Source organism: Nicotiana tabacum, chromosome 23 (assembly GCF_000715075.1).
Source record: "Nicotiana tabacum cultivar K326 chromosome 23, ASM71507v2, whole genome shotgun sequence".
NCBI lineage: Eukaryota > Viridiplantae > Streptophyta > Magnoliopsida > Solanales > Solanaceae > Nicotiana > Nicotiana tabacum.
The window spans coordinates 21933713-21955318 of record NC_134102.1 but is presented as its reverse complement, the minus strand read 5'-3'; the positions used below and the strand labels follow the sequence as shown (position 1 = coordinate 21955318).

The 21606-nt window shown below is 34.3% G+C and overlaps 2 protein-coding genes across 3 annotated transcripts; both read right to left on the bottom strand.

Moving 5' to 3' along the window:
- Positions 1–2003: 2003 nt before the first annotated feature.
- LOC107763960 (secretory carrier-associated membrane protein 3) lies at positions 2004–9535 on the bottom strand. Of its 2 annotated transcripts, XM_075246265.1 has the most exons (14): positions 9467–9535; positions 9211–9290; positions 7078–7134; positions 6381–6494; positions 6230–6292; positions 5408–5441; positions 4726–4848; positions 3745–3807; positions 3568–3661; positions 3299–3344; positions 3145–3212; positions 2656–2704; positions 2406–2471; positions 2004–2299 (listed from the first exon to the last, which is right to left on the bottom strand). In XM_075246265.1, the coding sequence occupies exons 2-14, from the start codon at positions 9268–9270 to the stop codon at positions 2213–2215; spliced, it is 924 nt and encodes a 307-aa protein (XP_075102366.1). In that variant the 5' UTR covers positions 9271–9290; positions 9467–9535; the 3' UTR covers positions 2004–2212. The 2 variants fall into 2 exon arrangements, with proteins under 2 accessions (XP_075102366.1, XP_075102365.1); XM_075246264.1 differs by lacking the exon at positions 9467–9535 and having other exon boundaries at positions 9211–9413.
- Positions 9536–13354: 3819 nt separating this feature from the next.
- LOC107781022 (secretory carrier-associated membrane protein 3-like) lies at positions 13355–20699 on the bottom strand. The gene is made up of 12 exons (XM_075245527.1): positions 20674–20699; positions 19175–19193; positions 18148–18246; positions 17152–17185; positions 16636–16758; positions 16315–16377; positions 15208–15301; positions 14593–14638; positions 14448–14515; positions 14248–14296; positions 14086–14149; positions 13355–13916 (listed from the first exon to the last, which is right to left on the bottom strand). Exons 1-12 carry the CDS (start codon positions 20697–20699, stop codon positions 13753–13755), a joined length of 849 nt encoding a protein of 282 aa, XP_075101628.1. The 3' UTR covers positions 13355–13752.
- Between the last annotated feature and the right edge of the window lie 907 nt (positions 20700–21606).

Here is a 21606-nt window from a genome sequence, read left to right as displayed (position 1 = left end):
CCGATCAAAGTTGGTTGGTTTCGTAAAAAAAAAATTAAAAAATAAAATATTTTGAAAAACCGACCGACTTCGGTCGGTTTTTTTATCAACTGAAGTCGGTCGTCCACGATCGGTTATGGCCGAATTTCTAGTAATATATTCCCACTCTTCTATAAATGACATCGCTTACAAAAATTCTTGTTACGCCCCGGACTACCTATTAATATTTTACCCTAATTCTCGACCTCCACACTCTCTTATCAAGAGTCTTTGTCCTCAATAAGCTAAAACTGAATCGTGTCCTGCCTAATCACCTCTCCTCAACTTGAGGCCTCAAATCATCGAAAGATGTAGTGGAATGATTATGATCCCTTCAACTTTAATTAAAGATCTCAAGGAGACCAAAAAAATCTTTTAATTAAGAGCGTTTTACCTCATTAGTGAACTTATTTGACACAAGTCCAGTTAATTTTATATATTAAATAACTAAATTAAAAAAAAAAAAAAAAAGAACACGAGGCCTCAAATTCAATAGACAAGTTTGATAGAGTTAGCTTAATGTAAGATTGAGTGCTGCTTGGCCTAACATGACACTAAATAGAAGATAAATATTTTAGTTAGAAATTGGAGGCATGAAGTAAAGACAAATCTAATCGAAAACGTGTTTTCTCATTTTCCCTTCAGTTTACTATAACCGAAACGTTTTGCTACACTATGCGGGATAAGACAACCCTGGTCCCATCAGGGTAACTAATGAAGTTCATGCCATCTTTGGCGGGAAAATGATAATGTATAGTCGCTCTTAAAATAATAACCGAAATATATATATATATATATATATATATATATATATATATATATATATATATATATATATACTGTATGTTATATACAAATTATATATATTTTTTCGGCTATCGAATGTAAATAGTTTCTGACGCTGGTTAAAAGTGATAATATCTATCTTTAGCTGCTTGTCGTAATTTCATGGGAAAGCAAATTACCAAAGCATATAAATTAGAACATGACTATTTTCTACCATTTCTTTCAACAGTACGTACATTGAACCTCTTCTATGTAATGTCTAAATTAGTAGAAAATAAAAATAACAGTTAATCGAATCAAACAATTGGTAAGAACATATTAAAAGATAAAAACAAGAACGAAAATCACCCAATTATTTTTATAAAACTTGTTAGGAAAATTAACGAACAAAGGATGTATGATTATTAATTAAAGCATATAAAGTAGAACGTTGGGCAGTATAGCTGAACCTACAGAAGAACAGCAATCATAATATATTTGATGGTATTGTCAATTTGCCTTAAATTCGATGGAGAAGTTTTGCAAAGTTAGCTCAAGATATAATTTGCCTTAAATTCGATAAAGAAAAAATATTTATGCTCAATACTTACGCTAAATCAATGTATTATACATGTTTTAATACAATTTTAATACATAATCATAAATTAACTAATACTATGTACTTTCATTGAAGTTGATCACTTAACCATAGTAAATTAACTTGGTTTAATATAAACAAAGAAGCGAGTAATAAAAGTAGCGGGATTGAGACATTTCAGTAAGCACAATCAATTGCTGAACCAACTTAATGAAAGCTTAATGACAGGCCTAATATTTTGAAATCAATACCTGGGAGATTGTCGCAAATCGATCATCAACTAAACATTATTTCTTTTTGTTTCTCATCCGTTGTCCAATACCCGTTCCAATTAATCCGGAGTCGCACCACGTAAAATCATTAAAGGAAAAAAGCACTGCCTATGAAGATTCTCTTTTAATCTCAGGCTCGAACCCAAAACCTTTGATTAAGGATTTAAGACGGGGCATCTGACAGAGAAAAACTTACTGTATCTTGTGTTTATTCTAAATCAATAAATACATAACACATGTTCACATACAACATTATCACTACATCATAGTTAATTAATATATATACGTTCGATATAACTTTGATCAGTCCAACAGAGCTAAGAGGGCATGCCAAAAAATAGAAAGGCCAAGGTCAAAAAAGGCGAGATTTACATACGCAAAGATTGTTTTTGCCAGATTTACAAGATCTCTATATTTTTTTCTGAAAATCATTGTGGTCAAAGTAGTATAAATGAAGACATACATCACAAGAATGATAACTCAAAATATGAAACAAGCATATCTGCCTGACTGAAGTGACCAAATTCTATATCTGCTACACCTCACCCGCAATTCACGATTATATTGCTGCTCTCAAGGCCCCTCTAGCAGCTTCGCGCTTCATCTCTGCAGCTTTACCACTTCCTCGGAAATACATGTATACTTGCTGCATAATGAGATCACAAAGAACAAAAAGGTTACGCCTCTCACTCCCTAAGATGCAAGAATAAAACTTAGTGTGTGGAGAAATCAGATAAAGAGGGAGGGCATACCTGAATAACCCAGATGCTCAGTACTGATTCAAGACAAAATAGACCAAAACCGATGAAATAGAAAACCTAAACGCCAGAAAGTAAAAGTCATATTAATAGTCAGACTTCAGATGACTACTCAAGCAGGCTTTTTTCCCTTTTCTATTTTTCCTGTCGAAATTAATGAAGGGGGTTGGGGATGAAGGGGCGGGGAGGAGGGAGTATGTTGGAGATGCTGTGGAATATGCTGAATAGCATGTTGAAAACGTACCCCAACAAGTACTTGTTTGCCGATGAGATCTACCGCAGGTAGAATGCCTCTGTTCCAACAAATTGTAAAAGGTCAGATCACAGAAATAGATAATAAGTAGCAACAACTTAAACAATGTATTTCCACAGTGTGGGGTCTGGGAAGGTAATATGTACGTAGACCTTACCCCTACCTCGCGGAGGTAGAGAGGTTGTTTCCGGTAGAACTCGGCTCAAGGGAAACAATTTAGAAACAGATAATAGCAACTACGTCGAAGAAATCCGGAGAAATTTAAAAGCAATTATCTAAAAAGAAGGGACTTAGATTGTTGCTACAAGTTGCATGAATTAGATTAAGATGTTCAAACTGAGCAACAATTAGTAACTACACTCATTTTCCCTCCTCATTTTCTTTTACATGGGATTAGAAGCTAAGTTCAACATCAGAAAGGAACTTTAAATAATGCATTTACACAACTTTTTAAAAACAAGTCAAATGCAAGATTCTTACGTAAGTGATTTTCCTCTGAAAACTACTGGAGGGGCAACAGCAGCAAAGATGCAGAATGCAATGTGAAGCTGTACACAGAAGCAAAATATAAGACATATCTTTGCATTCACCAATTTAGATAGGAGATAAGGAAAAACAATTGTATGGAACTTACCAAGTAAAACAAGAAAAACCATGCAAACTTCATGGCACCCTCAGTTCTGTGACAATATTTGTGTTAGTCCCACAAAGAAAGGAACAAAAAAGTGGAACTGAAAATATTATCAGCGGCCTATAATATCTTAATAATGGACAAGCTTTTGCCTAATACTACAGCTACATAATCATTAAGTTCAGTCTACATTCTGGACTACTGCATTCAAAAAGTGGCTGATTTAATTCTGAAAGTAAATGTTTAGTTATCTACTAGGAAGGAACATTTACCTGAAAGCACGATAAAGAGGACGATACCACAGTACATAGGCTCCTGGAACCCCCGATATGAAGTAAATAATAGAAAGGAACCAAATCTTTACATCTAAAGCCAAAAACTAAAAGTTAGGACACTCTAGCAATAAGTGATGAAGTCTAGGGAAAAGGAACACGCTGAATTAGACAAACCTCCTTCTTTAATCCATGCTGTAGTGGTAGCTATGATGTTCCATAAAAGGCATGCAAAAAGTCCTGTCACCGTCATCTTTTATCCAATCAGGAAGGGAGCAACAAAAATCTCACCGATGTAAAAAAGCGGAAAAGCAAGCATACGAACACTAAAACTATTATAGACAGATCTCCTAAGCTATAACACGTAAATCAGTTTATTCTATTAATGAAATAACTGAATGCTCACAAAAGCTTGTTTCGATTGGTGTGGTTGATAAAAAATAAATTAAAGTGTTGGCCAAGAGGGAGGCAGTAATGCAAAGAATTTCACCAATCCTCAATTTTCATACTACACAGACTGATATAGATGCTTTCCTAACCTAATTACTTGGAGGGTTTGCAACAAAATATGGACAAAATGAGGGGAAAAACTTGTTCTGGTTATAATAGTTAAAGTGTTGGTCAAGACACAAGAGGAAAGAGACAGAGAACTGAAACAGGCTCTTTCTAAATTTTGTACTTAATTACTTGAAGGTCTTGCAGGAAAATCTGGGAAAAGGAAAGGAATAGAAAAAAGAACTCTCGTTTTTGCCCATTTTGATGGTGATGTTTTTTTCCCCTTCTGATTTTTTTATAAAGGGGATAATAACAATGTTTCACTTTGCCAAGAAGATTCAATAAGTTATGCCAGAATGACATTTGTAAAATATGCTTCAATACCATAAAGAAAAAAGACAAGACATTTTACTTCCAAAAAACTTCGCAACTAAGTAAATTAAATGTATCAAATGGAAGCCAAATGCAGCTTTAGGTCCCAAGTCTACTTGTCTTCAGAAAAGAAAAACATGCCTGATTGTTGATTTGTTTTTTGGTCCAATGCAACAGTTATTAAGTCTTAAATGTTGCATGACAGGAAAAGTCAAAAAGTAGAAAGCGTCCGTCACATAAGGTGCTTCAAACTAGAACAAAGTAACATATAGTGAGGTAAAGTTGACGTACCCAACAATGTAGTAAATGCGACATATTGCAGCCTTTGCAAATGAACAGGTATTTCATTTGCAATGTCGTGATGGATAATTGGGAAGAATGGAGGCCAATTTTTTGCCTCAATAACAATGCCAGCTGCAAATCAGAGAGAATAGAGGGACTTGTAATGCACTGCATTAAATTATCTGAACCATGTAACCTTTTAAGTAAGCTTATAAATACTCAGGAAAACCATAAGATCCACGTTACTTATGGTTACATCCAGTGGCGGAGCCAAGAATTTTACTATGGGGTGTCAAAGTATAAAACAGTAATCACACTAATAAAATAAGGGGAGTCAACATATAGTATATATATACAAAAATTAAATATTGACCTAGCTAAACAATGGAGTATAATTTCTCGACCAGCATAAGGTGGCTCTGCCACTGGTTACACCATCGTAATTAAATTTGGACAGGCACAATGGATATCATAGGAGAAGGAAACAAGACAATGACCATGAAAAGAATGAAAAATCAGGGAAGTCAAAACAAAAAGAAGAAAAGTTCAGTCAGCTCTACTTCTGGTTATGTACTTGGATTTTATTTTTATTTTTTTCCTTTTAGGTTCCTAGTTTAGATGTAGACTAAAATAGCCCCACGTTTAAATCTAGAAGTTGTAAAAGGATACAATATAGGAGAAAAGGAAATACCTCTTGCAGCAGCCTCTTCTTTTCGCCTTAATTCCTGCACGGCATCAACAAACCAAATCAGTGAATAATGACGTTTGTACCACAAGCAAACATGAGCTGCTGGGGACAGAAGGGACGAATATTTTTCTACTTGCAATGTCTCAAGGTCAACATTGATTTCAACTGGTGGAAGAAGAAGAAAAGCCAAAAGAGACTCAGCCACAAAACACATACTATAATGCAATTTAGAGACCAGGGGATGATTGTCTCATCTTTTTGCTGGTAAATATGGGATAGGATCGATCTTGGAAGCTGACTTTGTCTCCCATTTTAAGCTTTAGGACCAATATAGGAAACCGTGAAGACAAGTTACAGAAAAGAATTATGACAAATTAGACCCAGCATAAGAGGCTTGATAACAAATGAAACAAATCAAAAGTCAGCATCGACCTACATACTGTATTGCTTAATGGTATATTAGGAGTCAACTTTAGTCACAAGCGTTACAATACAACAAAAGAGTAAACATAATTTCATAGAAAAGGCGAAGTCTGCAAGAAAAAACTGTATTATTTATTCTTTAAACTATTTTGCAGAACAAGCTTGCAATTTGGTCACTTCCCCCCATGGTATTACAAGCTCTAAAAGAGAGCAAGGACGAGAAAGAATCCTAACGTGGACATCCGAAAACAATCCAGGGATTACAAATAGGGGGAAAAAGACCTATAGAAGAAATAACTTTTAATATTGTTAAAAGAAGAACTGGTTGAAAGCTAATCAAGAAACATGGTTCCAGAAAAAGACCTAGCACTATTACAAATTCAGTTCAAATACAATGTGTACCTGTTCCCTCCTTCGCAATTCATTCTCCTTAGCCTGGAGTTCCTTCTCTTTCTTTTTCAAGTCCTATAAAGATATCATAGCAATAGATATTAAATAAGATAAACTGGGTAAATATCTAATCACATTCAACAAATTCAAATGTGCAAAGTACCGCAGCACTATCAAGAGGAATATCAATAGGAGCATCACCACCATAGAAATCAGCAGGTTCATGCGGAAGGGGTAAAAGTCTTGAGTTTGTCGCTGGAGGAACACTCGCAGTACTCTGAAAAGTGAAAAGATGACACATTTATTAGCAAGGATCAAGATAAGGGTTCAAATATGATATCTACAGAAGAACTCAGATCTCCCACTGAATGATTAGTCATTGCAAAGCAAAACATATTTTGAATTTGAGAAGAAAACAATATCTTCATTAGAAAATTGTGGAGATAGAGCACTGTACATGAAATGTTGACAGCTTGGAAATACAGAAGAGAAGCACAAAAGTAGAGCTTGGGAAGTAATTTTTTCTAGCTCTAATGTGAACCATATGGAAGGAAAGGAATAGAAGATCAAGTTTGATAGCAACAGAATCCATTATACAAAATAGTGGAACTTCGACGTTTTTCATACATTTATTGAGTAATTTTGATATTTATGATGATGAAATGCCTTAGTATGATGCTGCTCTGAATTTGGCATACATTTTGCAAGCAAATCTTAATCCATCAACTAACCTACAGTCCCAAACTAGTTGGGATCAGCGAAAACAAACTCTCACTAAATATACGTAGTACACAATTTCCATAAAACAGACAGACAAAGACGGACACAGGTAGAAGGTAGGGACTGCCCATCTAACTTACTGTGGTATAAAACGCGCCACCACTAAATTTTGATTGCCTTGATTTTCCTCCTCCATCCTGCAAAAAATATATCAGAAGATAAATTGGCCAACTTACAAGATCTGGAAAAAAAATATCTGCTTTAAGTCTTTAACGCATGGCTTTTAAGTCATAATTGATATTCAGGCAAAGGAGATCGCGGGAAAAGATAATACATCCTGCAATAAGCCAATCAATATGACGCAACAACATCATTTCATGTAGTTTCGTAAATATACATAAAAGATTTTACATTCAAAACATATAGTATCAAGGATTAGAAGGTTTTTGTTTTCAGATAAGATTGGTAGAATTTGTCCAAGATTTTCCAAAAACGTGGTCATGATTAGAAATATTACTATTTACGCTGATTTTTTTGTTAAATTGCATTTACTTGTCAACTCTAATGAGAATTAGGCGTTGGGATTGGAATTATACATGCCTTGTGAAGTTCCTTATCCACTAACAGTGACATTCTGATATTTAGTACTTGTACTAGCAAACACATTCAGAATTAAAATGTATAAGCATCTTACAGTTGCAGGACCTTTTGCTCATATTCTTATAAAATGTGGAACTGACCAACCTCCAACAGTCATTGGCCAAACACAACCATTTCATTTTTATGACGGTGGTGTCCGGGCCAAGCTTGCGCTCGTCTCGAGTATTCCACAGGGTATCTACTATCTCCTACCAGCACAGGTACCAGGTAACTCTACCCACCAAGGCTTAGGCAGAAATCACCTAGCATTTTGTGTATTTGTTGGGATTTGAACAAGAGACCTCATGGTTTTCCTCACTTCATTGACCACTATGCCATACCCTTTGGTGACGAGTAACTTTTTGACAAAGATTTCTAAACCCCTTTCCAAGGATAAGATAGCTTACCAAGAATTCTAGAGGCAGCGAAATAAGCAGAACCTAGCTAAAGCTTTATGGCCAAAAAGTCACACAACAATTTCAAACAGATGGCAAGTTATGATGAATCATCTACAAAGAACAAGACAGAAAATGAACACTAAAGCAATCAGTTTTAATGAGTCATACAAAACATGAACCTCGGCATACACTTATATCATGACACAGAAAACATTAAAAACCCAAATATCCAATTCAGACGAAGTCAATTTCAAGTCTTACACTAGGAAGAAATCAGTCAATTCACTTACCCATCAGGAAAAAGACTTGAACTTTAGTACCCCACACATGAAATTATGAGACAAAAGATTGAAACCCCAAACACCCAATTCAGGCAAAGTCAATTTCAAGTCCTACACTATCAAGAATTCAGTCAATTCTCTCATACCCATGAGGAAAAAACCTTGAACTTTAGTTCCACACACATGAAACGATGATTGAAACCCCAAATACTCAAGTCAGACAGAGTCAATTTCGAGTCTTACACTATGAAGAAATCAGTCAATTCACATACCCATCAGGATAAAAACCTGAACTTAAGTTCCACATACATACAACTATGACCCCCCCCCCCTGGCGGAACCACATGGCTCCTAAGGTTCGCCGGAAAATTACACTATCTTTAATGTATATATACTATGTGTTGAATCCCCTAGACTTCTTTGTGTGTTTATTTCTCTAAATTTTGGTGAAAATCCTTGGCCCCTACCCCCCCCCCCCAAAAAAAAAGGACCATCATAATTTTCAGAAATAAACCATAAAAGATATATGATATTAACAAGAAAAAGGAGCTTACAGCAAAGGGGTTAACCTCCACATACACTTATATCATTGCACAAACAAGATTAAAAACCCCAAATACTCAAGTCAGACAGAGTCAATTTCGAGTCTTACACTATGAAGAAATCAGTCAATTCACATACCCATCAGGATAAAAACCTGAACTTAGCTCCACATACATGAAATTATGCTCCCCCCTCCCCCCCCCCCAAAAAAAAAGGAGAGAATAATGTCGGAAATAAACCATAAATCAACCATAGTTCATGTGATGATATTTGACTTGACACCGAGTTTAAGAAAAAAAGAGTTTTGGTATATAAAAATCCACAGAAAGCTATAATTCTTACTGCGACAGACTAAAAGGAAAGAGTAGCACATAAATGAGAGTATAAAATATAGAAAGAGAAAGGACCATACAGCAAAGGGGTTAACTTCTTCTTCTTCAGCAAAAGGATTGGTATCATAACGGCTACCCATTTCAGCAAAAGTGTTTGTTACTGTTCTCAAAGAAATTCACAAGGGAGAAAGAGGAAGAAGTAAAGAAGGGGAATTAGCTGAGATCTGAATATAGTCAAAATAGCTGAAAAAGCTTACTAAAGAAGGAAGAATGGAAAAGTCTTGGGAAAAAAAAAAATCAAAATTTGAGGGCTGAAGAAAATCAAGGGAATTCTACCATTCTAGAGAGAGAGAGAGAGAGTCTTTGCTGCATACAAAATTTGGAGGGGGTTGGGCCTAGGGGTGTCAATTTAATTTAAAAACGGACTAGACCACACAACTATTATGTTACATGCCAACAATTAATTAAACTCAAAATTTTAATTTTTAAATTTATTATGTTACTTTTATTGAAACTAAAGTATTTTCAGTATACTCACTCGCAAGGGATAAGGTATTGTAGTGATTATATATAGCAAACTATAATGTATTCAATTTGTTTCCTTTCGTATGATTTAGATTTATTTTTTTGAATTAATCTTCTAGACTTTATTCTTGAATCCCAACTTGATTAATATCTTTGAATTAATCTTCTAGACTTTATTCTTGAATCCCAATTTGATTAATATCTTTCCACTCATGTGATTAATATTTTTTTCTATTTACTTAGATTCTTTTACAATGTTGTAGAATAGTTGATGGATCTATACTCTAGTCATCTTTCATATTTTCGTAATTCATCACTTTTTAAACTGTAAAAATGTCTAGAGAATTTTGCTAAGTCATATAAAAGTACGTATGTTATTGCATTCTAATTCTACCAGAGATTTTTACATGACATTTAAAATAATTACCGAAAATTAACCAAACCGTACCGATACTGAAGAGAAACCGACATGATTGGGATGATTTTGAAAAGTGTAATTTTGGTTATACATACGAGAATAACCGAAAAATTGATATGGTATAAATTTTATAAAATAACCGGCCGAATCGAACCATTGACACCTCTAGTTGGGCCGGGGTGGGGGTGGGGGGTTGGTCAGTTGTGAATATAGTGGACGACTTTTATATTTGAAGGGTATTGAAATTTTTGGTATAGATTCAGAGAAAATGCAGCTAAAAGAGGAGAGACACATAACAGGAATTTGCGTCTTGTAAAAAAAACAAAGACACTAATGAAATACATTTTTGTATTCAACAATTTATAAATATCTTTTTAACTTTTCTGCACAAATAAATTTTGTAGGTTATTATTAACTTGTTATAATTGTATTGGTATTCGCTACTAAATGAGTCAGCACGTAGACAAGCATTTCACAGTCAGCTCCAAATTGCCCGGAGTCACATAGATCGAAGATTGAAGATCAAGGAGCCGATACGAACATCGCCATACCCGTACCGAACAAGGTCGTTCCGTAGCAATCCGCCCGCACCTTCTCTGGACCAAAGAATTCAGAGATATTTGTGATTTTTCATTGACCACGTCTTGCAGTTACGATTTAGCTAGCATAACGGACGGGGTCCATCTCTATTGCTTGTAACGTATAGGAGAAATCCTATCAAACTATTAAAATTAGGTTACCCTACAAATATTTTTCCTTTCCCAACATCGTAACACTTTCAGACCCTACTTGTGAGATTATACTGGATGATCGTTGTTGTTGCAACATCGTAACAAGTTCTAATTATACTACACGATACTATTATACTAAAATTATCGCTATAGCTTTCTTAATCGTCTCCACTGTTCATTCGATTTCGTCCATTGAAGATTAATCACTAAGATTTTCTTTCTCGTGTTCTTATTATTTTGATATAACAATATCTTTCATCAACACTGATTCAATTGCATTAGTTTAATCTAGATGTTTGTGGCCTAATTTTGTAAATCTAATAATCGAATTTTAAGTTAGATAATAACGTGTTATCATACATACTCCGTTAATAGTACGATAACAAACCAATAATAACATGATGACATCGACATGATAACAATGATATAAATTTTAAGAGATGAGTTTAATTTTCAATATTGTCCAGCTATTCCAATAAACCCTTTAAATACCATGTTGAATTTGACCATCCCAACCTAATTTATTCACATTGTACGACCTTTGATCACAGAAATAATAGAATTGACCGCCTCGCGCTTGGAATATGTATTTTGATCTCGTTGCTGCCGTCTTTCGTTTATTTTTCATTTCTACTTTTTAAATTTAAATTTTGACCATTGAAAACAACTCGAAATCAAATAAAATGATACTAGTAGTTACTAAATACAAGCGGTATTCAAACTGAACCGAAAAACCGCACCAAATCGAAAAATCAAATCAAACAGATTAAAAAATCCGACTAGGTTTGGTTTGACTTGGTTTGGTATTGAGTAAAAAAACCCGAACCAAACCAACATATAAATATATAATTTTTATATATGTTTTAAGACTTTATATTGAATTTTCTTTAAAAAATATTGAAATATTTGGAATTCTCTGTGTTAACCTTGAAAGCGTACATTAACGAAATTATTGTTAGATGACTAAGAAAATAACTATCATGTATTACTAAAAATATTCTCCCATTAGAATATTTTAATAGATAATATATTTTTAGCTATATTAGCTATAAAAAGTAAACAATAAATCTGGCCGGATATTTATGTAATAATCATTTTCTTGATTTTATCCATGATATGACTTCTATTATAATTATTTTAAAAACTCTCTACTAAAATTTAAAATATCTTATCTTTTATTTTAAAAATTATATTATAATTTAAAAAATAATCCCATTTCGAAATAATTTGTTTACATTTTAAAAATAACTATTTCACGTCATACAATTTTTTTTAAATATACTTTTTGTTACACTTGAAAATCGCTATAGAAACTATCAATTAGAAACCAATATCCCTCTTGTTGAATTTGAAAAAAAAAATCTTTCACATAATCTAATGATTCAAAACTAATATTCTTCAACGAAAAAAATACTATACCCCTTGCAATGTTGGTTTGACTGCAGCTAAATGAAGAGGTTTCGGCTTATACCCTTCAATTACTTGAAGGTGTTAAATAGAAATTAATGATAGCAATTGTATAGCCAGAGTTTTGTTATTTGTTTGATGTCCATTTATACTACTTGACTCTTCAAACTAACATTTTTCAAAAAGAAAAAAAAATAACTTGTTTTGAATATTGACCGATTTTTGTAATGTTTCTTTCTCCAGCATGTAGGTTTACTTTATTATATATGTAAGTAAATTTTTATCAACTTTTAAACTTTTTTTTGTTATCTGGATAAACATAGACGTGTCCCTATATATTACATTTATTTAAAAGAAATTTGCTTTATTCAAATCTAGCTATAGTATTTTAAAGAACTATAATTATAGGATTTTAAATGTAAAAGAGTTTTATAGTTATATGGAGTAACTTTTTTCTTTTTTGGAGGCGAAGTAGTATTTAAATAATTTGAATTAAGATAACAAAAGTTCCTAATATGATTGCGTATGAACATTAACCGAATTAAGTATGATAACATGATAATAAAAGATATTTTTTTTTATTTTAATTCAAATTTAAAAACTTTATCTATAAATTCAAAATTATCCTTTAATTCAAATTCAATTTTATATATTATATTTGACTAACATAGTCAAATATATAGAATAAAGTTACCATATAGGGCAATAAAGTTACCATATACTATTGATATTTATTAGCTTGCCACTTGGCTTAACCACAATGCCAATTATATATGGTAACTTTATTCCTTTAATATATATAGAGATTGGCAGGGAAGTTTCTGGCACAGAGCGAGTCAAAGAAAGGAAAAAGTTTGATTGTTACATATTTACTAAACATACATTTACTTATCAAAATTTTATCTATAATTTTAATAAAGTAAGATTGGAATAATATTCATATAACAAAAAAAAAAATCGAAAACCCGACAAAACCGAACCAATACAAACCGATATAGTTGGTTTGGTTTGATTTTGATAAAAATCGAACCAACCCGATTCATGTACACCTCTACTAAATACCAACCCGAACACAAGATGTAAATTTCTTTATTATTTTTTTCTAAAAACCATTGTGATTAGAGTAGTATAAATGAAGACTCATATTACAAGAATGATAACTCAAACATATAAAATAAAATAAAAACAATCCGGCGCACAAAGTATTTAGTATTCACGTGGTCTAAGAAAGGGTTACGCTTCAAGGGTATAATGTGGACAACCTACCCTAATGCAAGTATTAGTAGCTGCTTATACAGCTCGAACTCGTAACCTATAGGTTACAAAGAGACAACTTCATCATTGCTTGCTCTAAGGCTCCCGTCCAATAACTCACACATATGAAACAAGCATATTTGCCTGACACAAGTGACCAAATTCTATATATACCACACTTCACCAGCCATATTGCTCCTCTCAAGGCCCCTCTAGCATCTTCGCGCTTCATCTCTACGGCTTTACGACTTCCACAGAAATACATATATATTTACTGCATAATGAGATCACAAAGAAACAGTGATGTTAGGTCTCGCACATAATACAATTTTCTTTTGCTTTACACATCCGGATCCGGTATCTGAACCCAAGGCGGATGCACTTACTATACGTAGAGGGGTCACCAGCACCCGAAAACTTCGACAAAAATTCCATATATACTTGTAAATGTCTTCAAGAAATAATTAGATATTAGCATAGACTCCGTACCAATCTTTAGAAGCAGTAATTAATTTATATTGAATATCATGGTGCTCCGCCGAATCCTGGGTCCGCCTCTGTACCACGAGACTTTGACTAATAGAATAAACTGTATAGAAATCAAATAAGAAAGGCCATACCTATAACCAAGATGCTCAGCACAGATTCAAGACAAAACAGCCCAAAACCGACGAAATAGAAAATCTAAGACAGGGAAAATAGCATATTCATGTTAAACAGGCAGACTCCTATAATTTGTATGCTATACTTCATTAAACCAGTTGACTATGTTCAATACATACCCCAACAAGTACGTCATCACTCATGAGATCTAATGTAGGTAGAATGCCTCTGTTCCAACAAATTGTAAAAGGTCAGATCATGAAACCAGATAATAATTGCAACAACTTAGAGCAAAATCCAGAGAAATCTAAAAGCAATTAGCTAAAAGAAGGACTAATGCTCGTTCCAACAAGTCGTACGAATTAAGAAAGAAACTTACGTAAGTGATTTTCCATCGAAAACTACTCGAGGAGAAACAGCAGCAAAGACGCAGAATATAATATGAAGCTATGCACAAAAGCAAAATATAAGATATCTTTGCATTCACCCATTTAGATGAAGAAAAACAATTCTAGGGAACTTACTTTGTAAAACAAGAAAAATCCCGCAAACTGCACGACACCCTCAGTTCTGTGATAAAATATTTGTGTTAGCCCCACACAAGATCTAAATAATGAATGCCACAATAACAACCTTGTAAGCTATAATATTTCAGCTACATGACCAAAACTCAAGTGACAATTTGCGGTATTGCCTGTGTTATCAAAGGTGAAAAGCGCAAAAAAGCTATAAGGGTTGTTGGGGCTTTAAGCGCAGCGCGCAAAATAAAGCGCGGGCTTTAATGAAGAAAGACACAAATGGAGAAATACTACAAATATGTATGTGTAGTTCAAGACTAATATCTATAAGAATGAATAACAAATATATGGATAAAGAAATTGAAGAAAATTTAAGATAAAGTAAAATATCAATTGTTTAATATCGTCTTTTTAGGATTACGCTATTGGCAAGGAAAAATATGCCTTACAACCTTGATGACAACATTGAAGCGCCCGCTAAACACGCGAAGCGCTCAACATGTTTTGAGCCTCGATTCAGGAATTAATCGCGCCTTTGATAACATTGGGTATTGCATTAGAAATTGTCCAATAAAGTTCTGAAAGTAAATGTTCAGTTCTACAAAATACAGGAACATTTACCTAAAAGCACGACAAAGAGGACGATACCACAATATATAGGCTCCTGGAACACCCGATATGAAGTAGATAATAGAAAGGAACCAGATCTTGACATCTAAAGCCAAAAAACTAAAAGTTAGCATGCTCCGCGGATAAGTTATTATGACATACAGAAATTGTTGAGGTTTTTGTTATTTAAGATGAAATAGTCTTAAAATGAGGGTGAATGGGAAATGGAGGAAAAATAAAATTTTTGAGTAAAATTTTAAGTTTTCCCCTCTTGACAATGAGACATTGTCCCATATTGGAAGAAGAAAAGATTTTTGGTGGGTATATATATAATTGCTCTTCTTGTAGCTCTTAAAGAGTTAAGAAGAAAGCAAACCTCACGCCGTCGTTGTCGTCGCTCGGCTACGGCTACGGCTACGGATTTGGTCAAATAATTGATTGATTAATTTTTTGGACCAAATTTATTTGTTAATAGTAAATATTAACGTAAGATTATCCGCATTTGTAACGGATATTTTCCAATTCGTGTATTAACCACCAGCTACAATAGCAGCCGCCTAATGCTCTTCCCACCATGGCCAAGTGCTTGCTCCACAAACAAGCTAGTGCATGCTCCACCACGGAGGATGGAGGGTCGTTCATCTTCAAAGCTGGCTGCTATATATATGTGCAGCAGCTGTTGAAGAAAGACACGAACGAAAAACGAACACAACACAAAAACTGAAAACGAAAACGCTCAACTTTGGCTATACATTGCACTCCTTCCTCTCAGCATTTCCATACGATTTTCTGAGTTTCTACTCCTTTGTTCTGCATTGTTTTAACTTCAAACAAAGCAACTATAAGTGTGATTTGCTACCGAACTTTGTGTTCGCTGAAACACTGGGGTTTGAAGTACCGCTACACCAGTGTGTGATTCGTTCTATCCTGGGAGGAAATAATCCATTACCTTGGGTACTAGGAGGGGATTAAATTCCTTAAGGAAACACTGTGAATTCAGTGGGCTTGAATTAATTACTATTTCATTACGATAACTTATATTTTGCAGAATTATTATTTACAAATACAGCAATACTGGCGGGACTAACAGAAATGAGGAACACACTGAATTAGACAAACCTCCTTCTCTAATCCATGCTATAGTGAGAGCTATGGTGTTCCATAAAAGGCACACAAAAAGTCCTGTCAACAGCATAAGTTATACGAAAATGACATTTATAAAATACGCTTCAAAAATGTATTTAATTAAAAAAACAAGACTTTTGCAGCTTTAAGCGATCCCAAGCTACTTTTCTTGAGAAAAGGAAAACAAACCTGCAGATTGTTGATTTTTCCTTTTATATTGTTGTGCAACAGTTATAAGTTTTAAAAATTCCATAACATAAGTTTTAAAAATTCCATAACATAAATAAAGATATCAAATGAAGAAGGCTAACATACCCAAAAAGGCAGTAAATGCAGCATATTGCAGCTTTTGCAAATGAATTCGTATTTCATTTGCAATGTCATGATGTATAATTGGGAAGAATGGAGGCCAATTTTTCTCCTCAATAACAATGCCAACTGCAAAATCAGAGAGAATAGAGAGACTTGTAACATAGTACTACTACATCAAAACATCTGTACCTTTAAACTTGCAAATACTTATTAGAAAAAACATAAGATTCGCAGTACTTATGGCTACACCACCGTAACTAATTTTGGACGCACACAATCGATATGGTAGGAAAAAAAAAGACAATGACAAAAAATACATCAGGAAAATCAGAATTTAAAGAAAAGTCAATAAGCTCTATTTTCTTCATCTCAAACTGAAATTTGATGTTTTTTTCCCTTTTTAAGTTCATAGTTTAAATGTCTACAAAATCACTGATTGAAATAATCCTCATATTGAATGAAGAGGTATAAAAATGTTACAAGAGATAATTGGATTAACACAGGAGAAAGAGCAAACACCTCTTGCAGTAGCCTCTTCTCTTCGTCCCAATTCCTGTGCATCAAGAAAACAAATCAAGGAATACTCATGACATTGATACCTCAAACAAACATCAGCAGCTGGGGAAATGGAGGGGTAATATTTTTCCACTTGAACTGTACCAAGGTCAACTTGATTTCAATTGGAGTAAAAAAAAAAAAAACCAAGGGACTCAGGCACAAGAGACATGATGTAATGCAATTTATGGCCAAGGCGGAGCTAGTAGCCTCGCTATCTTTTCAGGTGAACCTAGTAACTTTTGCTCAAACAATATATTTGTATTAAAATATTCGTACAAATAATAACACTTGAAGTGCTCCTTTTAAAATCTAAAATGCATAAGGTTAAAATTCTGACTCCAAAGATTCAGGAATTTATATAAGGAGATTCAAAAGCAATTTTTGAAAAATACTTTTGAATTAGGGGCCAGCATAGGGGGGGGGTGAAGACAGTTCCACAAAAGAACCAAACAAAGCTTTGCCTCAATCTGAAGGAGTTTCTGATTTGACAAATGGCACAATGAGCCTCATAGGACAGTTAGAATAGTTTGTAAAGTTGAAAAACTATTCTCTCCGTACCAAAATAAAAAAATAATATATTTTTAAATTTGAAAACAGTTTAATTTAATCTTATTATTTCATTCATAATGACAAGTTTTTAAAACCACACAAATAGTACTAAGACATATTTAAAACTATACGTTTCAAAAATTTTATAGCCATGAAAATGTTATGATATATTTAAAATCACAAATTTCAAAAGTCTTTAATTCTTTCTTAAATTGCACGTTGAAAAATTGGTAGAAAGTTTAATGAAGAAACAGGGATCCTGATAAAAGGCACATTGATCAGTGTATTTGTTACACAATTTAGTTCACGCAATTAAAAAGATATCATAGTAATAGATGTTAAATAAAATTAATAAAAAGAGTAGATAAATAGGTAATCACGTTCAATAAATTCAGAAGTCGAAATTACCGCAGAGCTATCAAGAGTAATATCAATAGGCGCGGTAGCCGATTCATGTGGAAGCTGTAAAAGTCCTGAGTTTGTTGCTGGAGGAACACTCCCACTACTCTGAAAGTGAAAAGATGCTATATTACTGTAGATAAAGGACAAAGTCACTTTGCAAAGCACAATGATTAATTATAAAAATTTATTCTGTGTTCATGTTATATCACATAAAACATTTATTTATTCACTTAATTATAGTTGAGTGATTGCATATTTTCTTTTTAACTTTTAAATTTTTAGTAATCGGGTTAAATTATTTAATTTAATATAAATATTGGATGTAAGTAAAATTATCTGTGCATGTACACCAAATCATATCAACTTAATTGTTAGGTGATTTAATAAGGTGACGATATATATTGATCAGGCGATAATAGTCTATTAGCAAATACGTGTCACGTATTTATCAGTGTGACGTGAACAAAGAATACGAAAATGCAGCTCTCCTTCCTAGCTCCTTCCCCTAACCCCCCCCCCCCCAAAAAAAAGGGAGGAGAGAGAGAGAGGAGGTGTTGCTGGACCTATTTATAAGAACTCCCCCACCCCCACCCAACAAAAGGAAAAAAAATACTTTAACAAACTGCTTTAAGACATGACTTTACTATTTTGTTTTTGGAGAATATTTAGTTAATTTATTTGAAAAATATTTTTAAACAATAATTAGTGTTTGACCAAGCTTTTAAAAATTACTTTTAAGATTATTTTTTTCAAAAGTGCTTTTAAAAAATGTACTTTTGAAGAAAATCAATTTTTTTCTGCTTCTCCAAAACTATTTCCGCTTCTACTCAAAAAAAAAATTTTGCCGTTTAAAAGTTTGATCAAACACTTTAACTTAAAAAAAAAGTATTTTTGACTTGAAAAAGTTTGGCCAAACATGCTATTAGTTTCTTAGCTAGTCTACATGCAAAGGAGAGGAGTATGTAATTAATGTAAGAAGAGAAAGGAGCTTAGGTTAAGGGGTTAATTACTACTTCTTCAGCGAAAGAATTACCCATTTCAGCAAAAGTTTGCTATTGTCTCAATTCTGCTCCAAGAAAAGCGCCAAAAAAAAAAAATCAGATGGGAGAAAGAGGAAGAAGCAACGAAAGAGAAGCTGAGATCTTAAACAGTCAAATAGTTGAAAAACAATTTGATCATTCATAAGCTCATTAACAAGAGTTATATATGTGCGAATTTGTCTTCCGTTAGTAGTTTAGTACGATGAGTCCACAGCATAACGAAACTAAATTAAAATTGTTAAGAATTGAAGCCGGCATCCTGGAACTTTACTTTCTCCAAAAAATTTAATTGTGTAATTTTCTAAATCTCTCAGCTGTTCCAACAAACCCTTTTAATATCACATTGCTTTGTACGTGGAACCTCGGATTTACAAAAATATAGAATTGACCGCTTTGTTCACTTTTCGTGCTTGGAATTATTTGCACAAAAAGTATAACTTTCGATTTACACTATTATATTTATGTAATGAAAGGTTAAACCTAGTTAATGATAATATCTTTAGATGCGACTTTAAAATATGTAGATGATGTAGAACTGATCTATTGAGAGACTAACAATAACATACATTAAATATCTAAAAGGTATGAGCAATAATGGAGGAGTATCTAGCAATAAATGACAATAAATGACATTTGAGTAAATAGGAGAAGTGGTTCACCCAATGATGAATGAACTAGATGATTGTTCTTCCTGATAATGATGAGTGACAGATAAATCCTAGAATGTTCGCACTATTCTCGGATCTGATGGAAAAGTGTGAAATAATATGAACAACAATCTTGATGAAAATGTAATATTTGTATCTTTTACCGGAGAGAGAATCTTTATCAGAAGTCTATTCTTATCGAATCAAAACCACATGCCCCTTTTCCCTATCTTTTTCCTCTTTATATGAGATACATCACTAATAAACCCTAATAGTACATGTGCCTAGAATATTCTTTAGAATATTTTTTCTATTATACTATTCTAAAAACTAGTCGTTACAACCCTTTTCACGGTGCTCGACCTCGGTCATTATTGACATCCCGATCACGAGCTTCGTCGTTTCCTGATCGAATCTTCCCTTGATACTACCTCGCCCTAAATGCTCGACAGTAGATTTCGACCTGTATAGTTAGTCCCTCCGCTTATTGAGGCCGTCCTCGTACGACCTCGATGAGCGAATTTTGCTGGTTATGGTCGAGAAGAGTAGGCGAGTGGGTCGGGTAGTTAAGTTTGGGACGAGCTGGCAACGTGGCTTTTTGTGAGCCGCAACTTTCGGGGTTATGTCGTTTCTGCACTAGAGTGACATCATGACATCATACGTCACTGTGGCGCATTTTCCCGATGCTTTGTGTCATTTCCCATGTGACTGCCAGTTGAGGCTGTCATTTCGATTCCAGTGCTGGGTAATGATGGCATTATCTCTTGGTTTTGGTGCTCGAATTCTTATAAATAGAGATGTGATGACATTCATTTGTTTTTTTTATGTATTTTTATCAACAAAACCTTGTGCCTTGTTCTCCTTCCTCCATTGTTGTGTATCTTCTTTCCTAGTCTTAGTGATTCATGTTGCTTCTAATTCTTCTTTTCCTGAATATCCTTTCTCTCATCGAAGTTATGGCTAATGTATCCTCTGGTTCTGGTGTGGGAACTGACCCTGTCCTTTGGCGATGCTTATACCTCCTCACGTTGATGGCGTCTCTGTCTCCATGGACGATGAGAACTTTCCTATGGTGGAGAAAATAATTTCACGCGACAAGAAAGTTAGGTCTGACTTCTCAAATGCGCCTGAAGACGAGCTCGAGGTCTCTGAGTCGGCGATGAAAGAGGCTGATCAAGCGAAGCTTAGGGGAAAATTCGATGTTCCCGCCCGTATCGATTTGGTCCTAGCAGGGCATGATGTGGTACAAATCCACCTCTCCGGGTATTGCATGTTCTATGCATATCCTTTCCATGTAGGCTACGTTCTTCCCCTTCTCCCATTGGCGGAGGAGTTCTGTCACTACTATGGCGTGTGCCCAGCTCAACTTGCCCGATATATCTACAAGCTCATCAGGATGCTTACTAAATTTGCGGAGTTGGATGAGATTGAGATCACACTCCGATATCTGATGCATCTCTTCGCCCCTAGTTTCTATATAGGGACAATGCTGAACCTTCACCATCGAGGAGGCAAATGCCTGGTGGTGAAGATGGATGACAAGGCAAGTCGTCAGTTCTGGCATAATTTTTTCTTTATCAGAACCGAAAACGTGGTGGCCAACGCGGACGGCTTCCCCGAGAATTGAAAATACACTCGTAAGTGTCTATTCTTCTTTTGTTAAAATGTTTGATCTGTCTATTTTAGTCGTAAGCTCTGAACTTTTGTCCCCTCTTCGTGCAGCCAAGACTACGCCCCCTCCTTTGGTCGGGGACATTTCCGACTGGGTTGTCCGGGTT